Below are 22749 nucleotides of genomic sequence, written 5' to 3'. Positions count from 1 at the left end.
GGTGTAGGATCCTCACGAGGTTGTTCTCGGCCGACCTCACTGTCACCACAGGCAGGGTCCACACCCTCACTGTCACCACAGGCACGGTCCACACCCTCACCGTCACCACAGGCAGGGTCCACACCCTCACCGTCACCGCAGGCAGGGTCCACATCCTCACCGTCACTGCAGGCAGGGTCCACATCCTCACCGTCACCGCAGGCAGGGTCCACATCCTCACGGTCACCGCAGGCAGGGTCCACATCCTCACCGTCACCGCAGGCAGGGTCCACATCCTCACCGTCACCGCAGGCAGGGTCCACATCCTCACCGTCACCACAGGCACGGTCCACATCCTCACCGTCACCACAGGCAGGGTCCACACCCTCACCGTCACCACAGGCAGGGTCCACACCCTCACCGTCACCACAGGCAGGGTCCACACCCTCACCATCACCACAGGCACGGTCCACATCCTCACCGTCACCACAGGCAGGGTCCACATCCTCACCAGTCAGCGCGATGGCCGCTCCTCACAGTGAGTGAGGGGCCTAATGTGGGCCACTCCACCCCCCCAGTCTGGGACCTCTCCCTGCTGATGTGAGCCAGCTTCTCCTGCATGGAAACAGATGGAGAGAGTGTGAGCAGGACACATGGCGCTGAGTGGAATGTTTGTGTGGTGAGCGGAGACATGGACAGGATGAGGACTCGAGCTCGAGAGGGTATGAGCCTGATGGAGATGTGAGGGTGTGTGTGAGAGTTAGTTTTACCTGTTGTGATAACCACATGTTGACAGGCCTGTCCCCACTGGATTAATACCCGATGAGGCCCTTAAGTGGTCATCAAATACCCACTTCAGGGCCTGAGTTGGAGGTGGGGCAGGAAGTTCAACCGCTGGCCTTCTCACCCCTGACTTAATTCTGGCAGAGCTGGGAAGGGGGTGAGCTTCAGGCACACCACCATCACCCCTCATTAAATTCCCTTTCCACCTCCAAACCTACCATGAGGGAAGCCATCAAATCCACCCATGGGACAGAATTTTGAACTTGGCGTGCGTACGGGTGTCCGACTGAATCGGACGCAAAATTGCACGAGATGATGTCGGGTGAGCGTCCCAACGCCATCCCACACCCACGCCATATTCCGGTCAGCGGGCGTGTGTGTCTATTGGAAGCACGTCCGCCGACAATTAAGAAGACAATTGAAGTTGTTAATGTTCCAATTGCTGCCGATTTTTCGTGGTCCATCCAATCTTACGGTTGGCGGACGGGTGAATCTGTCAGGCAGACTTTGCACTTTTTGCTGAAACATCATCCAAGGGCAGGATGAGGTTTCCGTTATTAAATTAAAAAAAGCGTATGGACAGAATTTTCATCATGTGTATGTTCAGGTGACTGATTCTGATGTGTGGACATTTTTTTTTGTGATTTTAAGATCTTTGTTTAATTGTTTTGAAGCCTTCAGCCCCCCTGAGGCAGCTGTCGGCCTTCAGGGAGCTTTCATTCTGTACTCGCCCCGCTCCCGCACTTACACCAGCGCCTGCCCTCCTCCCACCACCACCCCAGCAGCGCTGAGCATTTCAGCGCGTGCACCATGCTGGCTGGCTGTTAATTGGCCAGCCAGGGTGAAATTGCAGCCGGGGGCTGACCACGGTCAGCTGTCCATTCCACGGCCACTCCCGGGCCCACCAATCACACCCACACACCGACCTAAAAATCCTCCCCATGGGTTATTGAAATATTGAATAAAAAATGGTTATATCGACATTGGTAATATTTTGCCGTGCTGCATTGAAACTAGCTTCAGTTAAACATAAGACTGTGTGTTACAGGAATTCCGCTGGCCTCATTATGGAAGGGACATTATGGAAGAGATGCTGGAGATCCGAGTTTATAACCACAGCAAAGTCTTCAGTAACCGGTGAGTGTCGAGAACCCGCAAAGCCCTCAGGAAATGGAAGGTTTGAATCAATTTGATTCAGCGCGGGTTGGGAGTGTAAGTTTCAGATTGGTTCAGTTACAACAGGGCTTGAGGAGGGTTGTGGATATACTGTCTGGGGGTTTGGACTGAGGGGGGCTGCTCCAGTCTGGGGGGCAGGGAGGGGTGGGCGTATGGTGGTGGGATGGGGCAGGGGGTGCTTCTATACTACTAGCAGTAGTAAAACTTATTAGGCGCAATAAGGTTTATTAATTATAAATTAATGCAGAAAAATAAATAAATTAATGCATAATAAAGATGGCAGGGAAGGTGATGTGTTGCAGCTGCAGTATTTAGGTGATGATGGAGGCAGAGTGATTCACAGCAGTCACAGGTGTTGAAAGTGTGTGTGGTTTGAGGAACTTTGGCTCAGAACCTATAAGCTGGAGGCCGAGCTGCAGACACTGCAATAAATCAAGGAGGGGGAAAGTTACCTGGACACTTTGTTCCAGAAGGCAGTCACACCCTTAGACTAAGGTCATTTGATTTGTTCCATGGCCAGAGACAGGAAGATGTGACTGCAAGTGAGGCAGGTATGGGGACCAAGGTAGAAGTGAGGAGCTTCAGCCCTTGCAATTGTTTAACAGGTTTGAGGTTCTTGCAGCCTGAATGGATGAGAGTGGGGGCTGCAGGGTGGATTAGCAAACTGACCATGGCACCGTGGTACAGGAAAAAATTGAAGCGGGGGCAGTTAATAGGAATGTAGTGGTAGTTGGGGACAGTATAGTCAGAGGGATAGATTCAGTTCTCTGTAGCAAAGAGTGAGAGTCCAGGCGGCTGTGTTGCTGTCGGGTGTCAGGGTTCAGGACATCTGCTCAGGGCTGGAGAGGAACTTGCAGAGTGAGGGGGAGGATCCAGTTGTTGTGGTCCATGTAGGTACCAACAACATAGGTAGGACTAGGGAAAACAGATTCTGCTTAGAGAGTATGAACAGCGAGGGGCTAAATTATAAAGCAGAACATCAAAGCCACAAGAAAATCGGAGATTGAAGATTAGAGAGATGACTGTGTGACTCAAAGAATGGGGCAGGAGGAATGGGTTTCAATTCATGGGGCACTTGCATCATTACTGGGGAAAGTGGGAGCTGTACTATTGGGATGGTCTTCAGCTGAACTGTACTGGGAGCAGTGTTCTGGCGAGTCACATAACTAGGATGATAGATAGGGTTTTGAACTAAATAGTTTGGGAGGGGGGGGTGGGGGTCATGTGAGGGAAGATTTAGTAAATCACAGAGTAACAATGAGGTATTGGAGCAGGGTAGAAATTTGGGTAATGATAACCAGAGTGTGGCAGGAAGGGACGGAGAGTAAAAACTTACAGAGTGCACCAGCAGATAAGGTCAGAGAGTGCAAAAATGGTGAAAAGACAGAATTAAAGGCTCTGTATCTGAATGCGCATAGCATTTGTAATAAAATGGATGAATTGTTAGCACAGATTTTAAAAAAATGTCTGACCTGATAGTCATTTAAGGAGCCATGGTTGCAGGGTGACCAAGGCCAGGACCTGAATATTGAAGGGTATTTGACATTTTGGAAAGTTGGGAAGCGAGGAAAAGGTGGTGGGGTAGCTCGTTAATTAAGGGTGTCGATCGTACAGTAGACAGAGATAACCTAGTTCGAAAGAACAAGATGTAGAATCGGTTTGGGTAAAGATAAGAAATAGGAAAGGTAAGGGGTCACTTGTGCAGTTGTTAAAGCGCTGCTAACAGCAGTAACACGGTAGGACAGGGTATACAGGAAAAAATAAAAGGGGCGTGTAAGAAAGGTACTGCAGTAATCATGGGTGACTTTAATCTACAGGTAGATTGGGCGAATTAGATTGGCAAAGGTAGCCTGGAGCATGAGTTCATAGAGTGTATGCAGGACAATTTCTTAGAGCAGCACATTCCAGAGCCAATTAAGGAGCAGACTACTCTAGAATCGGCGATAAGCAATAAAACAGGATTAATCAATAACCTCATGGTAAAGGAACCTCTAGGCAACAGCAATCATAACATGATAGAATTCCATGTTCAGTTTGAAGGGGCAAAGTGTGCGACAAATGTTTTAAACTTTAATAAAGGTAACTACAAAAGTACAAAGGCAGAATTGACTAACAAAACTGGGAAGCTAGATTAAAAGATAGGACAGTAGCAGGTGGCAGCCAACAGTTAAGAAGGCAAATGGTATGTTGGCCCTCATTGCGAAAGGACTCGAGTACAGGAGCAAGGATATCTTACTGTGTCTGTACAAGACCTTGGTAAGACCACACCTGGAGTATTGTGTGCAGTTTTGGTCTCGCTACCTAAGAAAGGATATACTTGCCATAGAGGGAGTGCAGTGAAGGTTCACCAGACTGACTCCTGGGATGGCAGGATTGTTGTATGAGGAGAGATTGGGCCGACTAGGCCTGTATTCACTGGAGTTAGAAGAATGAGAGGGAATCTCATTGAAAAGTATATAATTCTGACAGGGCTGGACAGACTGGATGCAGGGATGATGTTTCCTCTGGCTGGGGGGGTCTAGAACATGGGGTCACAGCCTCAGGATACGGGGTAAGCCATTCAGGACTGAGATGAGGAGAAACTTCTTCACTCAGAGGGTGGTGAATCTGTGGAATTCTCTCTACCACAGAGGCTGTGGAGGCCAAGTCACTGAATATATTTAAGGAGGAAACAGGTAGATTTCTGGACTCTAAAGGCATCAAGGGGTGTGGGGGGAGAGCGGGAGTACGATTTTCAGATAGAGGATCAGCCACGATCATATTGAATGGCGGAGCAGGCTCGAAGGGCCGAATGATCTACTCCTATTTTTTATGTTTCTATGACAGTATAGATGCAGTGGCAGACTTTAATAATGCTCAGAAAAGATTTATCCATGTGGGAAAGAAAGACTCTTTGAGGAAATGCAGCATCCATGGCTAAATAAGGAAGTTAAGGATAGTATCAAGTTGAAAAGAACATTGTACAAATCTGCAAAGGTTAGTGGTAGGTCAGAGATTGGACAGATTTTAAAAACCAACAGAAAATGACTTAAAATAATAAAGAGGGAGGAAGTAGAGTATGAAAGAATGCTAGCTAGTAATATAAAAACCGATAGTAAGAGTTTCTACAAGTATTTAAATAGGAAAAGAGTAACTTAGCTTGTGTTGGTCCTCAAGAGAGTGAGTCTGGGAAATTGATAATGGAAAACAAGGAAATGGCAGAAGTGTTGAACGGATATTTTGTGTCTGTCTTCACTGTAGACGACTTAGAGAACTTCCCAAAGATGCTTGAAAATCAAAAGGTGAAAGGGAGGGAGGAACTTAAAACAATCACCATCACCAGGGAAAAGGTGCTGGAAAAACTGTTGGACCCAAAGGCTGACCAGTCCCCAGGACCAGATGGCCTGCATCCTAGGGTTTTAAAAGATGTAGCTGCAGAGATAGTAGTTATAAGTAGGCATATATAGTAGGCATTGGTTATAACCTTCCAAAATTCCTTAGATTCTGGAAGGGTCCCAGCTGACTGGAAAATAGCAAATGTAACACCTTTATTCAAGAAAGGAGGGAGACAGAAAGCAGGAAACATTTGTCATAGGGAACTTGCTAGAATCCATTATTAAGGAGGTTATAGCAGGATACTAAGAAAGTCAAAATGTAATCAGGCAGAATCAAAATGATTTTGTGAAAAGGAAATCACATTTAAGTAATTTATTAGAGTTTTTTTAAGGAAGTAACAAGCAAGGCGGATAATGGGGAACCTGAAGATGTAGTGTACTTGAATTTCTAAAAGGCATTTGATAAGGTGCCATATGAAAAGTGACTTCACAAGAAAAGAGCACATGGTGTAGGGGGTAACATATTAGCATGGATAACGGATTAGATAGCTAACAGAAAACGGAGAGTAGGGATAAATGGGTCTTTTTTGGGTTGGTAAGATTTAACAAGTGGAGTGCCACAGTGATCAGTGCTGGGGCCTCAACTATTTACAAATTATATCAATGATTTGGATGAAGGGACAGAATGTATGGTAACTAAATTTGCCGATGACAAGGATAGGTAGGAAAGTGAGTTGTTATGAGAAGGTAGAGTCTGCAAAGGGATATAGACAGATTAAGTGAATGGGCAGAAGTTTGGCAGGTGGAGTATAATGTGGGAAAATGTGAACTTGTCCAGTTGGCAGGAAGAATAGAAAAACAGTATACTATTTAAATAGAGAGAGATTGCAGAACTCGGAGGTAGAGAGGGATCTGGGTATCCTGGTATGTGAATCACAGAAGGCCAGTTTGCTGGTACAGCAAGTGATTAGGAAGGCAAATGGAATGTTTTTGTTTATTTCAAGGGGAATGGAACATAAAAGTAGGGAAGTTTTGCTGCAGCTGTACAGGGCCTTGGTGAGGCCACATCTGGAGCACTGTGTACAGTTTTGGTCTCCATATCTGAAAAAGGATCTAATTGCATTAGAAACAGTTCAGGAAAAGGTTCACTCAACTCATTCCTGGGATGAGGGGCTTATCTTATGGAGAAAGGTTGAACAGGTTGGGCCTGTACCCATTGGAGTTTAGAGGAATGAGAGGCGATCTTATTGAAACACATAAGATCGTGAGGGGATTTGATAGGGTGGATACCGGGAGGATGTTTCCTCTTGTGGGGGAGACTAAAATTAGGAGACGCAGTTTAAGAATAAGAGGCCTACCTTTTAATGTGGAAATGAGAAGATCTTTTTCTCTCAGAGGGTCATTAGTCTGTGGAATTCTCTTCCCCAGAGAGCAGTGGAGGCTGGGTCATTGAATTTATTCAAGGCTGAGTTAGACAGATTTTCGAAAGAAAAGGGAGTGAAGGGTTATGGAGGGACAGAGAGAAAAGTGGAGCTGAGACCACAACCAGATCAACCATGATCTTATCAAATAGCAGAGCAGGTTTGAAGGGCCGAATGGCCTACACCTGCTCCTGAGTCTCCTATGTTCCTATTTGGGAGTGCTATGTTGTCACAGTATGTTAGGTGCTATCTTGTACTTTGCCGCATGGTAAATGCTGTTTTGGGAGATGGTGACTGAATTCAAGAGGCAAAGGGTCTAATTCACCCTGGAAATATTTAAACCCAAATTGTTCCAATGATTTTAACACTTGCAGTTTTATTAATTGTTTATTAAATTTCCACCATGATTCATTCTGGCTAATTTTTGATTGAAAAACATTTAAACTATCTGATAATCTGAATGAAGAAATGTATATAAAAGAGCCACCGGGAATTGAAGACGAAATTCAGCATTATTTCTCCTCCACCAGCTTTTTCATTCAGTGTCTCGCATATTAGCCTCATTCTCTGATTGGCCACTGCCACTCACACCAGCTGCTTCGCTCCTGGGACACTCTGATCAGGATTGGCCAGCTTCACTTCCTAGTTACAATTGAGGCAGTTAATCTAGGCAGGGCAGGGCTGGATTAGACTGGGCTGGACTGGGCTGGACTGGACTAGACTGGGCTGGACTGGGCTGGACTGGACTAGACTGGGCTGGACTGGACTAGACTGGATTGGGCTGGACTAGACTGGACTGGGCTGGACTAGACTGGACTGGGCTGGACTAGACTGGACTGGACTAGGCTGGACTGGACTGGGCTGGACTAGACTGGACTGGACTGGACTGGGCTGGACTAGACTGGACTGGGCTGGACCAAACTGGACTGGACTAGGCTGGACTGGACTGGGCTGGACTAGATTGGATTGGGCTGGACTAGACTGGCTGGTCTGGGCTGGACTAGACTGGTTGGACTGGTCTGGACTAGACTGGCTGGACTAGTTTGGACTAGACTGGCTGGACTGTGCTGGACTGGACCGGACTGGACTGGACTGGGCTGGACTAGACTGGACTGGGCTGGACTAGACTGGACTGGGCTGGACTAGACTGGACTGGGCTGGACTAGACTGGATTGGGCTGGACTAGACTGGCTGAACTGGGTTGGACTAGATTGCTAGACTGGACAGGATGGACTTGACTAGGCTGGACTGGACCAGACTGGACTGGGCTACACTGGCTGGATTGGGCAGGACTGGAGTCGGCAGGGTTGGACTAGACCAGACTTGACTGGACCAGCTGGACTGGGCAGGACTGGGCTGGACAGGACTGGTCTGGACTGGTCTGGCTGGACTGGTCTGGGTGGACTGGGTAGAAGTGGGCTGGGTAGGACTGGACTAGACTGGACTGGACTAGCTGGACTGGGAAGGGCTGGACTGGGCAAGGCTGGACTAGAAAGGACTGGACAGGTCTGGCTGGACTGGGCAGAACTGGGCCAGGGAGGGCTGGACTGGACTGGACTGGACTAGACTGGGCTGGACTGGGCTGGACTGGACTAGACTGGATTGGGCTGGACTGGACTGGACTAGACTGGCCAGACTGGGCAGGGTTGGACTGGACTGGTCTGGGTGGACTGGGCAGAACTTGGCCAGGCAGGGCTGGACTGGACTGGACTAGCTGGACTGGGAAGAGCTAGACTGGGCAGGACTGGACTTGACTAGACTGGCCAGACTGGGCAGGACTGGACTGGGCAGAACTGGGCAAGGCAGGGGCTCCTCATAGCTCTAGCCATGAGAACAGGGAAGAAAGACAGCGGGAACCCTGCTCGATGAGGGGAGCTTTCTGTATGTAAATAAATCAATGTTTCTGCTCTTATCACATCCTCCAGAATCAGCCCAAGTCAGCTGTTGGGAAACTGGTCTCTGTGGACATACTATGACAAAACAATCGAAGAATATGCTTAAAAGCTGCAGGAGAAATTATGAACATATGGTGAATGGATGAATGGTTTCATATGATTATTCCTGTTTGACAGGCTGCTGGGTCACCTACAGATCAGTCTGCAACAGGTGGCAACAACTGGTCGCTTAACGCTAAAGGAAACTCTGGTTGACAAGAAGAATTCTCTGACAGATGTAAGTAGCAGATTCTGTCTCTTTATTCAGATGATCAATAATTGAGGAAACGAGCAAAGGAAGACATTAAAATAATGTTTTATCCAATTTCTTCCTGTTGATAATGGAGAGCCAGGGAGTGAGAGCTGGTGGCTGGAAACTCATCCAGACAGTGACAGACACACGCTACGCTCCTGTGGGTGTAGGGACTTTGCAAGATGAGGTGGGGGGTTGTGGGAAACAGTCTCTAATTTGCCCCCTCCCGATCTGAGGCCGAGGCAGTGAGGCATATTACAGAGCCCATCAGCAAACCTAACAAGAGCTTAATTTGGGATGGTCTTGGTCTGTAAACTTGGTTATAATCCTGTGCACACACAGCGAGTACCAGAAAAGTTATAAGATCATTTAATTTCTGATGGAAAAAAATACGATGATATTATCACTGAGTTCCTAAAAGATTCTGACATCATGTTTGGAGATGATTTCAGTGCCACAGTAAACTACTTGCAATCTAATCCACATTTCTTTATAGCCGTCTGGTGCAGAATGAGTGGTGTGTCTTCAGACAGCAGAAGTCTATTTGGTCAGAAAGTGCTGCATCGTTTGCTTTCGGGTCATTGGATTTGGTGAAGAGCACAGTGTTTCTCTGAAAACTCCTACAATGTAAACTGGAAGTGTGTTGTTGAAACAGAAATTCACTTTTTAAATTTATTTAGGGTTTGTTATTAATATTTTCTGGGAATGGTTGCTAATATTTTCTGTTTTTAGAGTTTTGATTTCCTTTCCCTGATTTTAATCACTCCACCATTGGCCTGCTGTGCCTCCATCTGCCTGGCTTCTAAGCTCTGGAATTCCCGCCGTAACCCTCTCTGACTCTCGACCTCACTTTCCTACTTTAAGACACTCCTTAAAACCGACATCTTTGACTGAGCCTTTGATCATCTGTCTTAATATCTCCTTATGTGGCTCGGTGTCAGATTTTGGTTTATAATGCTCCTGGGAAGCACATTGGGACATTTTATTACATTAATAGTTATAAATATAATTTGTTGTTGCTGTTCTATTTTTCATGTTGCCAGTTTTTCTTTCTTCATCATTCCTTGTGCCCCTATCTCATTGCTGGAATATGGTTCCATGGATACCAGATCTTGCCTACATGGACATTCTTTATTGGAACCAGAAATGTTTGCTCTCTCCCAGCATGTTATAGTGCAGCTCAGATTAACTAACTCTGTACAAACTGGAGACTGAGCCTGAACAACGCTTGGGTTATTGTTCAATTATGCAATATCTGGACTGACTGAGCTCCTCAAGGATTGCAGTGAATTTTCTTCATCAGCCAGGAAACTTGTGCAATGACCCCAGCCAGTCCTGTCTGTCTCTTTGCACTTGGTAAAAGGAAACAACGTGAGAGCAGGTAAAAAATACCAGCAGAGCCAGGAGCGTGAAAAACCTGTTTGACTCAAGAATTTAAAATGTCAGCCAATAATGAGCAAGCAAATTCACCTAACAACTGTTGCTATGAGTGTATTTAAAAATAATCACAAAGTTTGAATTGAACTGAGTTTCTGATTAGGATTTTCATTGCTCATTCTTCTAGATTTAACACACTTCAAAGAGAAAATGCTTTGGAATTTCTGCAGATTGAAGCTCATGGATGTTGAAGGGACTCTCATTGTACACGCAGACTGCACACCCTCTGGGACATTCCCTCTGTACACACAGACCTCACACCCTCTGGGACATTCCCTCTGTACACGCAGACCTCACACCCTCTGGGACATTCCCTCTGTACATGCAGACCTCACACCCTCTGGGACATTCCCTCTGTACACGCAGACCTCACACCCTCTGGGACATTCCCTCTGTACACGCAGACCGCACACCCTCTGGGACATTCCCTCTGTACACACAGACCTCACACCCTCTGGGACATTCCCTCTGTACACGCAGACCTCACACCCTCTGGGACATTCCCTCTGTACACGCAGACCTCACACCCTCTGGGACATTCCCTCTGTACACGCAGACCTCACACCCTCTGGGACACGTCCTTATCAGAATGGAAGATAAAGCCGCTCTGTTCAACATTCCATCAGTTCAATGACAGAAGATTGAAACAGGTTATTTGGCCCATCCACTCTGTTTATTTTCACCTTCCATGCAATAATCCTAATCACATTTACCTGCCCTGTCCCCATATCCCTTCAACTCCTTTTCCTTCATCTTCCAATCTCTTCTTCAGTTTTGATGCAGTTTCTGCTTCATCCACTAACCCTAGAAATAAATCCCACAACCTCACCTCTCTCTGTGTGAAGAAGTTCCTCCTGGCATCTGCACTAAATCTCTTACATTTAAACTTGTATCTATGGTGCTTTCTTCTAGCTCCTCACCTACTGGGATAGTTTGCTTGTCCTTTCAGAATTCCAAACAAAGATGCATCATTGGCTGTAAAATGTTCTGCAACATCCTGAGGTTGTGAAAGGTGCTATAGCAATGCAAGTTTTTTTCTTTTGAGAAAACAAAGCCCAAGAGGGTTCAAGGCTAAACAGAGGAGGAGTGAGAATGAGTGTAACTGATGTGAGGGGCTTGGATATTGAAATCCTGTAGCTTGTAGAATGAAGGGAATATTGAGGGAGGGATGGAACATAGGAACAGGAGTAGGCCATTCGGCCTGTTGAGCTGGCTCTACCATTCAATTAGATCATGGCTGATCATCTACCACAACACCACTTTCCCGTGTTATCCCCATATCCCCTGATGTTATTAGTCTCCAGAAACCTATCGATTACTGCCTTGAACATGCTCAATAGCCCTCTGGGGTAGAGAATTCCGAAGATTCACCACTCGCTGAGTGAAGAAATTCCTCCTCATCTCAGTTTTAAATGACCTGCCCCTTATTCTGAGACTGTGCAGAGGGTAGTGGGTGTCTGGAATTCACAGCCCAAGTTGGTGGTAGAGGCAGAAACTCTAAACTCTTTTAAAAAGTACCTGGATCTGCACCTTAAGTGCTGTAAGCTGCAGGGCTATGGGCCGGGTGCAGGAAGGTGGAATTAGAAAGGGCACCTGTGTGTCCTCGGGCTGGCATGGACAAGATGGGCCAAATGACCTCCTTCTGTGCTGTAACTTTTCTATGGTTCTATGGTTCTATGACCTTGGTTCAGGAGATCAGGATGTAGAATCGGTTTGGATGGAGATGAGGAATAGTAGGGAAAAAAGTCACTAGTGGGAGTGGTCTACAGGCCCCCTAACTGTACCACTGTGTAGGACAAAGTATACAAGATAAAATATTGTGTGCTTGTGATAAAGGGACGGTAATAATCATGAGTGACTTTAATCTACATATAAACTGGAAAAGTCAGATTGGCAGAAGTAGCCTGGATGAGGAGTTCATAGAATGCTTTCGAGATAGTTTTTTTAGAGCAGTGCATTCTGGAACCAACCAGCGAGCAGGTTATATTAGACTTAGTATTGTATAATGTGACAGGATTAATTAATGATCTCAGAGTAAAGGCACCCCTAGGTAGCAGTGACCACAATATGATTGAATTTTACATCCAGTTTGAAAGGGAGGAGAATGGGTCTAAGACTAGTATCTTAAACTTAAATAAGGGCAACTATGTGGGTATGAAAGATGAACTAGCTGAAGTGAACTGGGAAACTAGGCTAGAGGATAGATCAATAGAGAAGCAGTGGCAGGTAGTTAAGGGGATATTTCAGAGTATTCAGAATAAGTATATTCCTACTATTAAGAAAAATTCTAAGGGAGGACCCACCATCCGTGGTTTACTAAAGAAGTTAAGGAAAGTATCAAACTTTAGGAAAAAGCATACAACTCTGTAAAGATGGGTGTCAGGACAGATGATTGGACAGAATATAAAGAACGGCAGAGAATGACTGAAAGGTTAATCAGGAGAAATAAATTAGAGTATGAGAGGAAGCTAACTAGAAATGTAAAAACGGATAGCAAGAGTTTCTATAGGTATTTAAAAAGGAAAAGGGTAAGTAAAGTGAGTGTTGGTCCTCTGGAGAGTGACAGTAGAGAGTTAATAATAGATAATAAGGAAATGGCGGATGAAATGAACAAATATTTTGCTTCTGTGTTCACAGTAGAGGATACAAAAAACATTCCAGTAATTGCTGCAAATCAGGAGGTGAACGGGAGAAAGGAACTTGGTGAAATTAAAATCACTAGGGAAATGGTACTGAGCAAATTGATGGAGCTGGGGGCTGGCAAGTCCCTGGGTCCCAATGGTCTACATCTTAGGGTCTTAAAAGAGGTGGCTAATGAGGTAGCTGATGCTCTGGTGTTAATTTTCCAAAATTCGCTAGATTCTGGAAAGGTTCCATCAGATTGGAAAGTAGCAAATATAACCCCTCTATTCAAAAAGGGAGGGAGGCAGCAAACAGGAAACTATAGGCCAGTTAGCTCGACATCTGTCGTGGGGAAGTGTTAGAGTTGATCATCAAAAAGGCTATAGCTGGGCACTTAGAAAAACTCCAGGTACTTGGGAAAAGTCAACATAGGTTTATGAAAGGGAAATCATGTTTAACCAATTTATTGGAGTGTTTTGAAGGAGTAACATGTGCAGTGGATAAAGGGGAGCCTGTAGACATGCTCTACTTAGATTTCCAGAAGGTATTTGATAAGGTGCCAAATCAAAGGTTAAAGGTTATTACGGAAAATAAAAGCTCATGTTGTCGGGGGGTAGCAAATTAGCATAGACAGAAGATTGGCTGGCTGGCTGGCAGAAAGCAGAGAGTACGCATAAATGGGTCTTTTTCGGATTGTCAGGATGTGACGAGTGGAGTCCCACAGGGGCCTGTACTGAGGCCTCAACTTTTTATGATTTACATCAATGACTTAGATGAGGGGAGTGAAGACATGAAGCTAAATTTGCAGATGACACAAAGAAAGGTGGGAAAGTATGTTGTGAAGAGGATATGAAGAAGTTGCAGATGGATACAGATAGATTGAGTGAGTTGGCAAAGATCTGGCAAATGGAGTTTAATGTGGGAAAATGTGAAGTTGTTCACTTTGGCAGGAAGAATAAAAAAGCAGAATATTACTTAAGTGGAGAACAGCTGCATAATTCTGCGGTGCAGAGGGATCCAGGTGTTCTCATGTGTGAGTCACAAAAAGTTAGAATGCAGATACAGCATTTAAAAAAAATTATGTGATGTGGGCTTCGCTGGCTGGGCCAGCATTTATTGCCTATCCCTAATTGCCCTTGAGAAGGTGGTGGTGAGCTGCCTTCTTGAACCGCTGCAGTCCATGTGGTGTAGGTACACCCACAGTGCTGTTAGGGAGGGAGTTCCAGGATTTTGACCCAGCGACAGTGAAGGAACGGCTGATATATTTCCAAGTCAGGATAGTGAGTGACTTGGAGGGGAACTTCCAGATGGTGATGTTCCCATCTATCTGCTGTCCTTGTCCTTCTAGATGGTAGTGGTCATGGGTTTGGAAGGAGCTGCTAAAGGTAATGAAGTAATTAAGAAAGCTAATGGAATGCTATCCTTTATTACGAGAGGAATTGAATGTAAGAGTAAGGTTGTTATGCTACAGGGCATTTGTGAGACTGCATTTTGAATACTGTGTCTCCTTTGTCTCCTTATTTAAAGAAGGATGTAAATGCATTGGAGGCGGTTCAGAGGAGGTTTACTAGATTGATACCTGGAATGAGTGGGTTGTCTTATGAGGAAAGGTTAGACAGACTGGGCTTGTTTCCACTGGAGTTTAGAAGAGTGAGGGGTGATTTGATTGAAGTTTACAAGATCCTGAACGGCCTTGACAAGGTGGATGTGGAAAGGATGTTTCCTCTTGTGGGTGAGTCCAGAACTAGGGGGCAATGTTTTAAAATTAGGGGTCGCCCTTTTAGGACAGAGATGAGTAGAAACTTTTTCCTCTCAGAGGGTTGTGTGACTTTGGAATTCTCTGTCTCCAAAGGCAGGGGAGGTGGGGTTACTGAATATTTTTAAGGCGGAGGTAGATAGATTGGTGTTAGATAAGGGAATCAAAGGTTATTGGGTAGATGGGAATGTGGAATTCGAAACACCAACATATCAGCCATGACCTTATTGAATGGCGGAGCAGGCTCGAGGGGCCAAATGGCCTACTCCTGCTCCTATTTTGTATGTTCATATGTACGTACATATCACAGGAAACCAGATAAGTGATTTTGCTCGTTTATCTTCAAAACTCATGTAATTATTGTAATTGTAAGCTTTTATTAATTGCAGTAAGGTTTACTGGCAGTAGTAAAGGTTATTGGGATAGCAGTGTTTATTAATTATAAATTATTTAAGAAAAATAAATGAATTAACACATAATAAAGATGGCAGGGCAGGTGATGTGTTAGGACTGCAGAACTATACCAATCGTACAATCTTCACCTGAACCGTGCTGGGACCTGTGTTCTGATGAATCATATAACTAGGGTGGTGGAGAGGGCTTTAAACTAAATAGTTGGGGAAAAGGATCAAGTTTGGGAAGATGTGATAAATTGAAAAGATAAGGCAATGCGAAAGAGCAAGGCAGGAATAAAGGAAATGATGATCAGAGTGTGGCAAGAAGGGTATTATGACCGAGGTGGACTGAGTGCACTGTCTGTCTCTAGTTCCACTACTCCACAGCTCACAACCTATATTGAAATGATTTCTCCAGCTAGCTGTACGGCCAAATATGTGCTTTACCGAGTAATCTCACAATGACCACTCAATGTCCAGATATCTTCAATAAACAACAATATTATTAGTCTATTATAAAAGCCAGTCTTGTCAAGTAGACAGGCAAGTTTATTAACAAACAGTATGAAATATGGAAGTATAATAAATATTCTTTCTAAATACCCTAACTCACGCACACACACCAAAATAAAATAAAACAAAATAGAGGAATTCTGCCAAATGGTTAAAAGTTAATGGCTCCAGGGCAAAGGAAAGATGGTGGAATCCTCGAAACGGTGTCCGGGTTGGTTTCTTGGCGCTGATCCACGAAACAATCGATGACTCTTGCACTACTTTTCAGGCGGACTTGAGGAACACTTGCAGGCACTCAGTTGCAGAATGTAGAGCAACTTAGGAGCAGCTTCTATTCACTTCCGGCCCTGGACTGTAAAGAGCTTTGGCCTTCTTGCAAGCAGTTCATCCTTCTTTCTTATCAAAGACAAACCAAAACCAGCTTTTAAACAGATTTCCAGGCCTGGTTTTTGCCAAAGCCACAAACCATGTGACCCCTTCTGTAAACAATCCACCAGGATCAAGAGGTTTCCAGCTCTTTTAAAACTGCTTAATTACCTTCTCTTGTAAAATGCTGTCTTTTCCAGGAACAGCAGCAACCAGAGTCTTTACCCTTTCAGGGACAGTGGCTTTTAAAAAACACACATTCTTCCAGAATGTTCTTAGTCCTTGAAGATGAACCATCTTCTTGAAGATGAATCAAAGCATTGATGACAAGGGGAAGAGTGTACAAATCTCAGAGTACACCAGCAGATAAGGCTAAAGATTACAAAAATAATAAAGAGACAGAACTAAGAGCTATGCAGATATAAAAACAAAAAACTGCGGATGCTGGAAATCCAAAACAAAAACAGAAATACCTGGAAAAACTCAGCAGGTCTGGCAGCATCGGCGGAGAAGAACAAAGTTGATGTTCAATGAGGACTCAAAATGTCAACTTTGTTCTTCTCCGCCGATGCTGCCAGACCCCCTAACAGTAACCACACTGTAGGACGGGATATACAGGAAGAAATAATGGAGGTTTGCGAGAAAGGTATGGCGATAATCTTGGGTAAGGTAGATAGATACTTGGCTAACAATAGAGTCAAAGGTTATTGGGGGTAGGTGGAATGTGGTGTTGAGGCCACAATAAGATCAGCCGTGATTTTATTGAATGGTGGAGCACCCTCGAGGCACCGAGTGGCCTATTCCTGCTCCTAAGTCGTGTGATCGTATGTAAGTGACATTCGTACCACATAAGTGCCAGGCAATGCCATCCGCAAAAAGACAGAATCTAACCATCGTCCCTTGACATTCAATGGCATCGCCTTCACTGAATCCCCCACTGTCAACATCCTGGGGGTTACCATTGACCAGAAACTGAACTGGACTAGCCATAGAAATACTGTGGCTACAAGAGCAGCTCAGGGGCTGTGTTAGTTTTTTGTTGGTGTTTACCTCCAAATCCATGAGCTGCATTCGCTTAATATCAGTTTGTTCTTTTGAGACTTTAACTGTTCAGGCAATTGGAGATAATTAGTGAGGTAACTCAGGAAACATTTAAGTAATATTTAATAAATCAGGCAGCGACTTTACTGGCTCAGTGCAGTTCTTGCTTCATAATTCATCCTAGTGAAATAGAGTGGTGCATAGCCTTACAGAAATTATAGTTACAGAAATTACATAAAGTCGATATAAAATACATATAAAATCAGTGCATAAAGATGACTGGTGTGTTAAAGCTGAAGTAACAGGATACAGATACATGATACAGCAAAATACATTACACGTACATAAGGAATAACATTTTTGTCAAGAGAACTACATAGTTACAAAAACTGATTACAGAACCAAAGAGGGTTACACGCTGTGAAGGAAGAGACAGCTTCTCTTAAAACATTACAAGTTAAATTTACACTAATTCGGGACATAAGGTGAAATGTTTAACACTTGTTTTCTTTGTTCAAATGGCCTTTCTAACTCCCCTCTGAGTCATAGGTATGAGCACCACTGATAAGTCTTAATTGTGAGGGAGTTTGATGGCCCCAGACCAGAACTGTTCAACCTTGACATCATTGCATAGAATCACAGAATCTTTACAGTGCAGAAAGATATCATTTGGCCTATTGAGTCTGCACTGGGCTCTCTGAAAGAGCGTTCCTAGTCCCGCTCCCCTGCCTTATGCCGGTAACCTTTCACCTTCTCTATTTTCAGACAGCAATCCAATTCCCTTTTGAATACCTCGATCGAACCTGCCTCCACCATCCTTTCAGGAAGTTTGTTCCAGACTCCAACCACCCTCTGGGTGGAAAAAAATTTCCTCACATCACATTTGCTCCTTTTGCCAATTATTTTAAATCTGTGTCCTTTAGTTCTTGATGCTCTTGTGAGCGGGAACAGTTTCTCACTATTTACCTGTCCATACCTTTAGGATCTTGCCTCCTCTCAGCCTTCTTTTCTCCAAGGAAAACAATCCCAACCTCTCCAATCTATCCTCATAGCTACAGTTCATTATCCCTGGAATCATTCTTGTGAATCTCCTCTGTACTCTCTCCAATGCCTTCACATCCTTCCTCAAGTATGGCGCCCAGAACTGGATGCAGTATTCCAGATGAGGCCTAACTCATGTCCTATACAAACTCAACATGGCCTCCTTACTCTTGTACTCAATGCCTCTATTAATAAAGCCTAAGATGCTATTTGCTTTACTAACTGCTCTCTCAACATGCCCTGCCATCTTCAATGCCTGGGGGCCATGTGGTGTTTTTCACTTGTCGAGTGTGGACACGACTGCTAATTGTGACCTAGTCATGTGATATGCTAGTGTCCTGCATTGACCACAATTAAGCAGAATATCATATTGGGTTAATTGATTAATCATAATACACAACTAAACAAACTAATTGTAAATAATTATTAAACCTAAACATTTCCACAGCTGGGAATCATGTGATGAATAACTCACCTCCTGACTCCCCAAAGCCTGTCTACCATTTATAAGGCACAAGTCAGGAGTGTGATGGAATACTCCCCACTTTCCTGGATGAGTGCAGCTTCCACAACACTCAGGAAGCTTGATACCGTCCAGGACAAAGCAGCCCGCTTGATTGGCACCACATCCACAAACATTCACTCCCTCCACCATCGACACACAGTAGTAGCAGTGTGTGTACCATCTACAAGATGCACAGCAGGAATTCACCAAGGCTCCTTCAACAGCACCTTCCAAACCCATGACCACTACTATCTAGAAGGACAAAGGCAGCAGATAGATGGGAACACCACCAGCTGGAAATTCCCCTCCAAGTCACTCACCATCCTGACTTGAAAATATATCGCTGTTCCTTCGCTGTTGCTGGGTCAAAATCATGGAACTCCCTTCCTAACAGCACTGTGGGTGTACCTACACCACATGGACTGCAGCGGTTCAAGAAGGCAGCTCACCACCACCTTCTCAAGGGCAACTAGGGATGGGCGATAAATGCTGGCCCAGCCAGCAAAGCCCACATCTTGTGAATGAATAAAAGAGATACCTTTGCCCCATTTAGTATCTCTATCAATAGTATTCCCTTGATGTATTTCTAATAACCTTGAATCATATTAGTTATTTATTTCCTTCTTTAAATCCATTAATGTTTCTTGTTCCATGTTTTGTGCCAGTTATCCTACATATTCACTACGTGTTTAGTTCTCATCCTTGCTTTTGTTATGCTTAATATATAAATATAAGCGTGTTTAAATTCTATCCATCACAAAACCTCGCTGGATCCCATTTTTCCAAATCTTTCATAATTTTAAACATTGCTACTACATTCCTCCTCAGTCTCCTATTTTAAGAAGAAAATAAGACCAGAGTTGTCAATCTTTCTCCATATATCATTCTCTTAAATTCTAGGATTAACTGTGTAACCCTTCCCTGCACCCCAATAATTAAATATCCTTCCCTGCACCCCAATAATTGAATATCCTTCCCTGCACCCCAATAATTAAATATCCTTCCCTGCACCCCAATAATTAAATATCCTTCCCTGCACCCCAATAATTGAATATCCTTCCCTGCACCCCAATAATTAAATATCCTTCCCTGCACCCCAATAATTAAATATCCTTCCCTGCACCCCAATAATTGAATATCCTTCCCTGCACTCCAATAATTGAACATGCCATGCTTTGTCAAATGCTAACATGCTGTTGATAGAAGCTCTTTGTCTCCTTTGCTGTTCTGTTCTTGTGTCAATATCTGTCAAGGCTGTGATGAAGCAAGTGGCTCTGGCAGAACCTGAATGACTTTAGGGGGAATGTTGGTCAGGAATTCCTCCTCTCCTTTGAATCATTGTAAAACCCACCCTGCTTTATCTGATGTGTATGTGGGTACCAGCGCCTTCAGCAGTGCTGGAGTGTCAGCCTGGTTTGAGGGGTGAGCTTCACCCTGACTCTGAGGTGAAAAGGGCACCAGTTGGGCTGAGCTGTGTAGAAGGTAATAAATTATCTTTTTCTAATTGTTATTTGATTTCAGATATTGGTGGACCTGGAAGTCAGATATCAGCCAGTCGAGGGAGCTGTGGGTTCATGGGCAGAAAATGACTTTGTGGTTGATATAAGTGACAGGTCAGTGAACTACACAGTCAGAAACATATTTACGAGTAGAGAAAGCACATTCTCAAACTCAGCCTTCTGCTCCATTCCAATCATGTTAGTCCTTCCTTTCTGCTTTTACTTGGTTTGAGGGTTTGAGTGATGGCTGTGCTTATGGAGGAGGGAGCTGGAAAGAGGAATTTTATTCCATTTTGACAACGTGAAGTCAGATACAACATGGACCAGGTGCCAAACACAGTTCCTGTAATCTGCCATAACAATTTGCCTCATCTTCAAACTCAAAATGTCTCACTTTCCACACCAGGGTGGAGTATACTGCAGAGCAGGAAGCCATTCAGTCCATCATGTTTGTGCGTTAGAAGCAGTTCAGAGAAGGTTTACTAGACTAATACCTGAATTGGGTGGGTTGTCTTATGAGGAAAGGTTGGACAGGTTAGACTTGTATCCGCTGGAGTTCAGAAGATTAAGAGGCGACTTGATTGAAACCTTCAAGATCCTGAGAGGTCTTGACAGGGTGGATGTGAAGAGGATATTCCCTCATGTGGGAGAATCTAGAACTAGGGGTCATTGTTTAAAAATAAGGGGTCACTCATTTAAGATAGATGAGGGAAATTTTTTGAGGGTAGTGAGTCTTTGGAACTCCCTTACTCAAGGAGGTGGAAGCAGAGTCTGAATATTTTTAAGGCAGAGGTAGATAGATTCTTGATCAGCAAGGGGGTGAAAGGTTATCGAGGGTGGGCAGGAATGAGGATTGAGATTAAAATCAGATCATCCACGATCTTATTGAATGGCAGAGCAGACTCGAGGGGCTGAGTGGCCACCTCCTACTCCTAATTTGTATGTTTGTATGTATGTTTGTTCGCTAGCTCTTTGAAGGAACTCTACCATGATTCCCACTACCCTACTCCTGTACTGCACTGAAGTACCCAGATCTCCTCTGAATAAGATTTACAATAAGCACTGAAGCCAAGGCATTTTTGTGCCCTTCAATCAGTTTTAAGAAAAATTAGGTTATTCAGTGCTGTTGTTACTTTTTTAAAAATTCATTCATGGGGTGTGGGTGTCACTGGCTGAGCCCAGCATTTATTGCCCATCCCTACTTTCCCTTGAGAAGGTGGTGGTGAGCTGCCTTCTTGAACCGCTACAGTCCATGTGGTGTAGGTACACCCACAGTGCTGTTAGGAAGGGAATTCCAGGATTTTGACCCAGTGACACTGAAGGAACGGCGATATATTTCCAAGTCAGGATGGTGAGTGACTTGGAGGGGAACTTCCGGGTGGTGGTGTTTGCATCTATCTGCTGCCTTTGTCCTTCTAGATGGTAGTGGCCGTGAGTTTGGAAGGTGCTGCCTAAGGAGCCTTGGTGAATTCCTGCAGCGCACCTTGTAGATGGTACACACTGCTGCTACTGTGTGTCGGTGGTGGAGGGAGTGAATGTTTGTGGATGTGGTGCCAATCAAGTGGATTGCTTTGTCCTGGACAGTGTCAAGCTTCTTGAGTGTTGTGGGAGCTGCACTCATCCAGGCAAGTGGGGAGTATCCCATCACACTCCTGACTTGTGCCTTGTAGATGGTGGACAGGCTTTGGGGAGTCAGGAGGTGAGTTACTCAGTGCTACTTCATTAATATATTTCTCATCTGATAGAGTTTTTCCATTTTTTTCTTCACAGGGAAGCTCTTATTATCCAAAACGAGGGATACCGATCTCACGAGTAAGTTAATCTTCTTTCAATAGTTTAAAAATGATTGTCTAAAGTCTGGAAAACAACTTTTCTCACATAATCCTTTAAGATCAGAAGAACACAAGAAATAGGAGCAGGAGTTGGCCATTCAGCCCATTGAGCTTTCAATAAGACCTTAGCTGATCTGATTGTGGCCTTAACTCCACCTTACTGTCCGTCCCCCATAACCCTGTACTCCTTCGCAGATTAAAAATCTGTTCAACTCAGCCTTCAATATCTTCAGTGACCCCCATTGCTCTCTGGGGAAGAGAATTCCACAGACTAACGACCCTCCGAGAGAAGAAACTCCTCCTCACCTTTGTCTTAAATAAGAGATCCTTTATTTTACATCTGCGTCCCCTAGTTCTAGATTCCCCTGAGTGGAAACAGTCTTTCAGCAGCCACCCTCTCAGGCTCCCTCACAATCTTATACATTTCAATAAGATCGCCTCTCATTCTTCTAAATCCCAATGAGTAACCTGCTCAACCTTTGCTTGTAAGGACAACCCCATCTTCCCAGGAATCAGCCTAATGAACCTTCTGCTCCCAATGCAAGTATATCCTTTCTTAAATAGGGAGATCAAAATTGCACACAGTACTCTAGGTGTAGTTTCACCAATGACCTGTACAGTTGTAGAAAGACTTGCCTACTTTTATACTCCATCTCCCTCGCAATAAAGGCCAACATTCCATTTGCATTCCTAATTCTTACTCTCTTGCAGCCCAAGCGTGTTGGATAAAGAGGATCAGTTGGATAAAAAGACAAAAGCACTTGGGCGGAAGTTAGTCAACAATGATAGCAGTGAGGATGACGATGATGTTGATATTTCGGAAGTTGATATCAGTTCCGTGTCTTTCACTCTTCAGAAAAGGTGAATGATGAGACAAAAGAC

At 44.4% G+C, this 22749-nt stretch overlaps 1 protein-coding gene across 2 annotated transcripts in view; it reads left to right on the top strand.

The window, feature by feature from the left end:
- fer1l4 (fer-1 like family member 4) overlaps positions 1-22749 on the top strand; it is a 291481-nt gene that overhangs the window by 13288 nt on the left and 255444 nt on the right. For both annotated transcript variants that reach the window (XM_078535361.1, XM_078535360.1), the window contains exons 3-7: positions 1811-1899; positions 8746-8845; positions 20058-20149; positions 21806-21847; positions 22579-22728. In XM_078535361.1, the coding sequence (XP_078391487.1) occupies positions 1811-1899; positions 8746-8845; positions 20058-20149; positions 21806-21847; positions 22579-22728 (473 nt within the window). The remainder of the gene's footprint in view (positions 1-1810; positions 1900-8745; positions 8846-20057; positions 20150-21805; positions 21848-22578; positions 22729-22749) is intronic.

Source organism: Cetorhinus maximus, unplaced genomic scaffold, assembly GCF_964194155.1.
Source record: "Cetorhinus maximus unplaced genomic scaffold, sCetMax3.hap1.1 HAP1_SCAFFOLD_409, whole genome shotgun sequence".
In the NCBI taxonomy this organism is placed as follows: domain Eukaryota; kingdom Metazoa; phylum Chordata; class Chondrichthyes; order Lamniformes; family Cetorhinidae; genus Cetorhinus; species Cetorhinus maximus.
This window is presented reverse-complemented; position numbering and strand designations above follow the sequence as displayed.